Source organism: Etheostoma spectabile, chromosome 8, assembly GCF_008692095.1.
Source record: "Etheostoma spectabile isolate EspeVRDwgs_2016 chromosome 8, UIUC_Espe_1.0, whole genome shotgun sequence".
In the NCBI taxonomy this organism is placed as follows: domain Eukaryota; kingdom Metazoa; phylum Chordata; class Actinopteri; order Perciformes; family Percidae; genus Etheostoma; species Etheostoma spectabile.
This window is the reverse complement of record NC_045740.1, coordinates 30,664,433-30,672,750: the sequence shown is the minus strand read 5'-3', so window position 1 is coordinate 30,672,750 and position 8,318 is coordinate 30,664,433. Positions and strand designations below refer to the sequence as shown.

Below are 8,318 nucleotides of genomic sequence, written 5' to 3'. Positions count from 1 at the left end.
GGGGGGGGCGAAGAGTTGCTTTAAAAACAAGACATGCTTACAATCAGCAACAAAACGTGGGATTAAAAAAAGATGACTAAGATTTTACCTTTTGTATAGCTCTCCAAAGGTCATTCTGGTCCGTGTTTTTAAAGCTAAAGTCGTGGAGGTAGGACTAAAACACAAATACAAAGAGATCCAGAGAGAGCGTAAAGTTAACACTTCATCATGCTAACATATAATTATTTTTATGTTCAATATCCAAACACCGCTGCTATCAGCAGTTCTCTCATTGCCCCCGCTCTGGTATTTCCCCTTCTCATTCACCAGACTGCGTCTCATTCACCAGACTGCGTCTCATTCTCTGAGACTGAGCTACTAACGATGATGAGATATGAGGTTTGGGCGTGTTAGTTTAAACAGAGATTACTTCTTCTACTGGAAATAAAAACTTGTGTGCACATTCATGAAAAAAACAGCTTTTGCTGCGCTGTAAATGTAGCCTCTGTCTTTTCAAATTGCAACAACAACAACAAATACCAGATGTTATGTAACCGACTACATGAGCACTCAAATTGAGAGCATGTGTTGGATAACCAGCTGGATAGGATGCATCTTCAGAAAGATGCTAATGGAATGAAAAGAAACTACTTCTGTCCAGTCCAGTGGGGTTTCTGTCTGAACACTCCTTCACCACACACAGCCAAATCCATCCGCTTGTCTCGGATGTCAGATTATTAATGTGAATATCTTCTAGTTTCTTCCCTCCTCTGACAGTAAACTGAATATCTTTGAGTTGTGGAGAAATCAAGACATTTGAGGACGTTGTCTTGGGCTTTGGGAAGCACTGATCCACATTCTTCACTAGTGTCTGACATATTAGAGGCCAAACCGCTAATTCGTTAATCGAGAAGAGTAGTTGCTTACTTTGACTCCTTCCATGAAAACCCTTTCACCCACGACGTCGGCCAGCATTCTCAGCACAGCTGCCCCCTGCAGAGGGAGCACCAGATCCATGTCCATGTTAATATTCATACATGCACACGCACACACACACACACACACACTCAGTGGCGGGTGAAACCGATGCAGACGGACAGACAGCTGTAGCCGAGCCAGAGTATAATTAGTTCATTAACTTTATCGTTATCAGGCAAATAAAACACCAGATACAGATAATCTGCAAACTGCCCTACCTTACAGTAGGTTATAGAATCAAACATCTGGTTGATACTAGAAGAGCTCTGGACATATTCCTGCGGAGGACTGAGAGGATGGGATGAGGCCAGAGCGTCCATCTGAAACGCTGTGTGGAGGTTGGCCAATATATTCAGTTCTTTCTGAGGAAAAATAAACAGAGACGAGACCACGTGTCGCCTTTTTACATCAATCTTTCCTTTCATGTGCATTTTTCAACGACCATGGTTAAAAGGCTTTGCAACAGAAAAGAAAAGAACTTCTACCAAACAGTCTAAAAGATTTGATCCCATATGTGAAAGTGACGTAAACGACAGAAATGGAAGTAGCATGTGGAACTCAAACATCATCCTCGTTAGAAAGATGTTTGGACTGAACTTACTAATTGAAATGTAGGATCAACATGGTCCACTGCGAAGAAGGACATGTAGGTGGCAAAGCCCTCGTTCAGCCAAACCTCGTTCCACCATTTCATTGTCACCAGATTCCCAAACCACTGTCAACAGAAAGGGGAGATGCTGACCGCTGGGGTAACAGTGTCACGTTCCGCTCATAGAATTATTGTTAATGTCAACAGGTTGGGGTTCTTTTCCAAAATGACTTTACAGGGAGAGCAGTTGATCCATTAGTCAAAATGATCTCATAGTCTGTTGTTTTAATAATGTGGTAACTGGCAGACTGTAAAAAAAAAAAAGATGGACGGCGCGTCTGCCCTTCCTCCCACGGTACATAAGGGAAGCGGATACGGGCGCCCCTCTTGATCCATAGGGTGCACAGACGTGATCGGGGCGGTGGAGCCGGGGTATCAAAGTCCCACCCATACACCCACTAGACCAATCGCGAGTCAATCGCAGCTGTCAATCAAAGCGTTTAACCCCATTTTTGTAGCATCAAATCACTTTAAAAAAACAAACTGATCAGAAAAAACTGAACATCAGTGTGATCAGAACTACCTAAGATGATAGAAACCATCATGGGGAACATTTATTTGACACGTACAGTACTTAGATTTTTTAGTTTGGCCCATGTTCCATCCACTAACATGGGAGAGGGCGGGGTTTATGACCTATACTGCTGCCAGCCACCAGGGGGCAAACCAGATGTTTTGGCTTCAATTTGACAGTCTATGCAGCGAGCCCTGGGGGTAACACCGCGTTCAAATGGCCGTCCAACGATCCGGCTTAAACACAGGTCTTTCCATTTGTTTTGAATGGGGTTAATATATTTAGCCTGTGGCGGGGAATGGGGGGGTCACAAAAAAAACACGTCGGCCTGCGGCAAAAAGTGGAGACCAACTCATGTGGCGGTGGCCAATCATGTAACCTGAGATCAGGCTGAAATTGGTGTATTTTAGGGCGATGGGAGAATCCCGTACAGGAAACATCGCTGCCTCTATCGCTGCCACAAGAAAGTTTAATAAAACTACGAGGATAATTAACTAAACACAAGCTGTGGACTGCTGGAGAGTTTGTGTAAAGCTGAATGTTTCCTGCAACAACACAGCACTCGCTAAGTCTCGCTCGTCTCTTTTCTCTGTGAAAGGAAGGTGCCTTCAAGTGCGGTCGGAAACATTGAGATCTATAAACGATCTGACGGTAAACAGTAATTGTAAAATATAAAGTCAATTTGAGCATAATTGGGGGGTTTAAGAACACAAAAGGACAACACACAAATGGATTGTGTCATTGACGCTCCCCCCGACGCACCACCCTGCGACATTTTCCCGTATCGTTGTTTTTGACGTGAATGCCCTGTAACAGTTTTCCCCCTCTCACCTGGTGGGCCAGTTCATGTGCAATGATAGCAGCGATGTGCTCCTTGTTCAACATTGAGGACACTCCTTCCTCATAGAGCAGGCTCCCCTCCTGGTACGTGACCAGTCCCCAGTTTTCCATCGCTGCAGGGGACAAGTCTGGCAGCGCAATTTGATCTGGAGGAATCACGTAGACGTGAACAAATGATTAAATGTTATACTGTACGTACATTTGCTTATCTAACAGGACCAATTAGGTTTTCCTTTAGAGCAGAGCTGCTGTGGATGTAGAACTAATCTTAGCTGACAGCTAATGATAGTTACCAACTTAGTTCATGTGTTTCTGAACCAGAGCCTTCCACCTGGGTGCCAATTGAAGCAGTATTTTTGAGTGTTGTTAGTATATTATAGGTCCCATGTTGTAAAAAGTGAGGTTTCTATTATAAAGCAGGTTGAGGAGCTACATAAATACTGTAAAAGTATCAAAACACACAGAGAAAGGCACACAGTCCGTGTTCAAAAACAGGTGCCTTAAAAACAAGGCGCCAGGACATCCCTACGGTTGTAATGTCACAACTATACCAAATCTTTATAGGTAGAAAGTGCCGCTACATCAAATTATGTCTTACCGAGCTTTTTCTGTGCGTAATTTATTCCAAAGTAGTTCTCGTAGAAGGAGAGGATCTGCCCGGTGATGTTTGCTGCATACTGAGCGTGTCCTGCTGCAGTGGCCTCAGGACGAGCGTACGTCTGGATGGGCACAACACAGAGGTGAGAGAAAGCAGAGAGGATATCCCCCCACGGGTTTCTGTTTACTATAACCCTCATGTTGTCCTCATGTTGTCCTATATCAATGTTCTTTTTAACTACCCAAAATAACATGATTAATGAAGTTGTTTTGAAATAGTATTGAGTAAAAGTTGACATATTCCAGTCTGTGATTATCCATCAACATCCATTCCTTTAATTTTAGTCTGAATAATTCCTAATTTCTGCTTTTCTAACTCAAACATTAGGTATAGTTTCCTCTAAATGAGGTTTATCGCAAATTCCAAAAATAACTGTAAAACTAAAGTTAAAAAGTTAGTGTTACACAGTGTTGAAAATATTAAAAAAAAGTGAGAAACATTTAAAAAAAAAAGGTGTTGAAAAAAACGGACAAAAACTTAAGTAAAAGTTAAAAACGATGATTTTCAATTTTGACGGGAAGACAACACAAGGGTTAATTTCAGCTGAATCCCAAAAAAGAGAGCAGTGGGTGTGACATGTCAAGTTTAAGGTTAAATACCATAACAAAAGGAACTTGTCATTAAACATGGATATGATTTAATCATTAAATAAAGTTGACATAATACTCTTCTTGAATCTACAGTGCACATACGTTAATTTCCACACGCCCATGTTTGGAGGGGGTTGATGTGAACTCGGACACCGTGAAGGCGAACAGGTACGTTGACATCTTGGGCGTTGGATGGAAACGAGTGAACTTCCATTCACTGTCTATGATATTAGACACTGAGAGAGGGGAAACAAAGCAGACCAGTGTGAGGAGAGATGTCTAGGATTCTGTTACTGCCTGAGGAGACAGCTTTGGGCAGGGATGCACTGAATCCAGGATTTGGCTTTGACCATATATTGGGCTTTTTGACGGGGTTTGGGTTTTTCCCACGAACGCTACGCTTGCGCGTGGCGCGCTACGCTGGTCGACGTAATGGCGGCGCTGTGGATTACGGCAAGGTGTTTACGCAGGTGGAGAGCTTAATGCAGCAGGCCGTGAGAAAGTGAAAATGGAAGTTGTGAGCAGAAAAAGGGATGTTTGGCAGCACTTTCAGTCAAAAGAAGACGATTCAGGGCGAGCTATATATTCAATCTGCAATCTGATTTGTCTCGTTGTGGCGAGGACCCTAAACAATACACAGCATCGCCGCCGCGGTTACACCGTTTGCATATGAAAACATCCGAAAGAATACGACTTGTGCATCTACAGACAGCAGCCAACATGCAGTAACTTCAGGAAGGACAGTCCCAGCACAGGATGTTGTTACCTTCATTAACGTGGTTACTGTGGTAACGGACTGAGGACGGGAGGAGGTTTTGGTAGAATCTTAACCAGGGGTATTCAGCCGACCCCAAACATCTGGATTCGGTGCAGCCCTAGCTTTATCAGATATCATATCATGGTCACAGGAGCTCCTTCACCTTCTCTTTCTGCGTTCCCTAGAACCGTGGTGCCGGTCCTGTGGATGATGGTCACATTAAACACCGCCTTCATGTCTGGCTCATCGAAACAAGGAAACACTCTCCTGGCATCGGCCGGTTCCACCTGGGTGGCGACAAGGAATCTACAAGGACAGATAAAGACATTTCAGCCTTTTTAATTTCTTTAATTTAAACTGTTCATTGATCCCCAGTGGGAAATTACAATTTTACCAAATCAGGTAAATACTGCAGGAACACTAGATACAAAGAATGAGGAAGCAATTACCATATCATAAAGAACCATGATAAATGACTGTGATGTTTAAAACCATTGACTTCACTGAATAGCCAATGTGCCCTTGTGTCTTTTCCAAACTGGCGGAAACGGCGTCCATTTTGTGTCCACAAAGGCCGTAACACACACAGGAAGCCAGATGGTAGCGTGCCTATTAATGGTTAGTTCCATTTGTACTTGGAAGTTGGATTTTCCGAGGTCAAAGTCGTAAAACACGCCTCCTGACCGGAATTCCGAGCTCGGAACTCGGACAGTATCCCGGGCTAAATATCTAAAATGGATGCCCCCCCAACAGTAGTGACATCTGTAGTAACATACACTTATAAGGACTTCTGTATTGTTTGTGTCTCACCAAATCAGTCGTCCATACAGTGCTGTCCAATGGCTGTTTCTGGACATTATGTAATGTTTGTATGCACAAAAAACAGCGTAAAATCCCACTTGTAAATAGAAAGCATTCAACTCAGGTGGGATGTCATTTCCGAGTTCCAAAGTAAATGGAACGCACTCTTAGGACAGACACAAGCCAGCCGATATCTCAGTGACCCGTACCAATCATAGACTGTTGAAATAGTAGACATAGCATAAGTGACGTCAATCATTGTTTTGTAGCCAGTTTTGAAGCTTTGAGTTTGGTGATACAGGCGTCGCCATTTTGTTTTTTTTCAAACGGATGTGAGGATTTTTTTTCACAAGAGGGTGGAGCTGGGGTGGGAGGATGACACGGTCAAGCCAGTGTATTTTGTGGTTGCCATGGCGCCGTGCTAAGCGCTAAGGAGGGAACTTTTTTTTTTCAACCCTTCGGAAGCGAATCATCCACTGGAGATTTCCCGGGGGGGGGGGGGGGGGGGGGGTAAACACGGGCCTCCGGGTACTGCCACCATTCATCAGCAGGGATGGCAGAACAGGAAGTCACTGCCTTTTGCCTTGCTGTGAATTCTCACTTTTTGCAGACAATATAAAGGCAGAGTATATTAGCTTTAAAACAGAGGTAAAAAGTCTAACAGTCCAGTTTGATCTCAAGATATATATATTTTTTAAAGATTATTTTTGGGGTATTTTCAGCCTTATTTTGATGGACAGCAGAAGACATGCAACCGGCGGGGGGGGGGGGGGGGGAATGACATGCAGCAAAGAGCTGCAGGTCGGAGTCAAACCCAGGCCCACTGCGTTGAGGAGCAAACCTCTAGATAGGGACGCCCAGAGATACGATTCTTTATGTAGATAAATTTAATTTCTAAAACATCTAGTTGCCAGATCTCCAGTGTCCTACTGATAAGTAATTTGGCTAGAAAACTAAAAAACTTAAAGTCATGTTTCTCACTCCATGTTCCACACTCTCACATGTTAAGGTCTTTTGCATTTGCAAGGCTGTAAAACAAACAGGTGAATGTCATGTCATTTCATTGTTTTCATCAACGGACTCGACTCAAGGCATCATGGGATAAATTACAACCTCGATGGGCTTCAGCTACCAGCTATCGACATCAACAACTCGTTTCACGATGTATGAATGGATCAATAACCACAGAGGACATTCATTGTTGGTTTTTCTTACTTTTCTGAAGTCTGTGCTCCTCACAGGGATACAATCACAGTGAAAGCTTCAACAATGATGAAGTGGAGTTAATTGAAAGCAAATCTCTAGACCGCAGCATTCTGGGATATTCCTCAAATAGTAGAAAGGGTACTTTGACATCATCTATGTCCATTATTTAATTTTTGGTTTTCTTTTGCTTTTTCATTTAGACAACAAAAACCGGCGTGATAAGGCAACACGTGGATTCATTCATGGAATAGCTTGAGCTTTTTTATCCAATGTTGTGTGTCTTAAAGTCACCAACTTCCATGCTGAATGATCTCCAAATGTGATTGTTTTTTTACTTACCGGTCTGTATTTGGATCACCTTCATACTCTGGGACACCTTCCACATATGTGCTCACATACATTCCATCAAGCTGTTCTGAGATGTCTCCCTTGAAACTCAGAGACAAACTGTAGCTCTCTCCTTCCTCCAATGCTTCCTTCAAATGGATCTCGAGGAAGTTCGTGTCGTCTGTGTGGGTTTTCATTGCAGACACTCCGATCATCTTGTTTGTGTTTTCGTTCGTGACCTTTCCATCACTAACAGCCAGATTCATGCTTTTGAGGTAGATGGTGCTCGTCCTCTCGACACACTGAAAGTGGACGGTGGAGTTTCCAAAGAATTCCAATGTCTGGTTGGGACTGGTGACGTTTACCTCCTCGATGATTCTGGTGTAGAGGTGAGGTGTGAGGAAGACCTTGTAGCTGAGCGGTATGAGGTTCCTCGGCAGCCGCATGACGGGCGGCAGGGCTGTGGTGGTAACCGGGCGCGTCGGACGCGGCGTCGGGTTCATTGTCGCAATCTCAGTTTTGTACAAGATGATCATGGTGATGATGCCGCCGATGACAGACGCGGTCAGGACGACAAAGGCGGCAGCGATGGCCTTGGACATGACGGAGGTTTTGGGCATGGTGGCCGCTTCCTGTGGTCAGCCCTGGAGCTCCTGTTGCTTGACTGGTACAGATGAGCCTGAAGAGTCCTTAAGCCGGTCTGTAATGACTGATTTCTGCACGTCCAAGTAACCTCCCTCCCATAAACAGGGCTTGGCCTTAGCAATTAAAGGTCCGTGCTTAGATTAAGCATTAACTCGGGCATTGCCCAAGGAGCAAAGAGTAAGAGTTACAGTGGGAAGAGGGCGATGTTCAGCGGCCTCGTTGCAAATAATCAGATTGTGCTCTCAAACATCTGGAGGTGGTTACTGTGGTCTTGCCTCTAATGCAGGGGTTAGGTAAACCTCAAGGAACACTGTATACTCATATCACACACTTCAACCCATCACACACACACACACACACACACACACACACAC

At 44.0% G+C, this 8,318-nt stretch overlaps 1 protein-coding gene and 1 long non-coding RNA gene across 2 annotated transcripts in view; one reads left to right on the top strand and one right to left on the bottom strand.

Moving 5' to 3' along the window:
• The window catches only part of LOC116693509 (uncharacterized), a 10,774-nt gene extending 8,473 nt beyond the window's left edge, over positions 1 to 2,301 (top strand). The window contains exon 3 of the long non-coding RNA XR_004332945.1: positions 2,178 to 2,301. This is a non-coding gene — a long non-coding RNA (uncharacterized LOC116693509). The remainder of the gene's footprint in view (positions 1 to 2,177) is intronic.
• The window catches only part of LOC116693379 (aminopeptidase N), a 19,823-nt gene that overhangs the window by 11,493 nt on the left and 12 nt on the right, over positions 1 to 8,318 (bottom strand). Inside the window, exons 1-9 of the mRNA XM_032522311.1 lie at positions 7,312 to 8,318; positions 5,129 to 5,271; positions 4,311 to 4,444; positions 3,559 to 3,679; positions 2,952 to 3,106; positions 1,559 to 1,672; positions 1,176 to 1,319; positions 907 to 972; positions 89 to 154 (exon numbers count right to left, since the gene is read on the bottom strand). The exon at positions 7,312 to 8,318 is cut by the window's right edge and continues 12 nt beyond it. Of these exons, the coding sequence (XP_032378202.1) occupies positions 89 to 154; positions 907 to 972; positions 1,176 to 1,319; positions 1,559 to 1,672; positions 2,952 to 3,106; positions 3,559 to 3,679; positions 4,311 to 4,444; positions 5,129 to 5,271; positions 7,312 to 7,919 (1,551 nt within the window). The 5' untranslated portion in view covers positions 7,920 to 8,318. The remainder of the gene's footprint in view (positions 1 to 88; positions 155 to 906; positions 973 to 1,175; positions 1,320 to 1,558; positions 1,673 to 2,951; positions 3,107 to 3,558; positions 3,680 to 4,310; positions 4,445 to 5,128; positions 5,272 to 7,311) is intronic.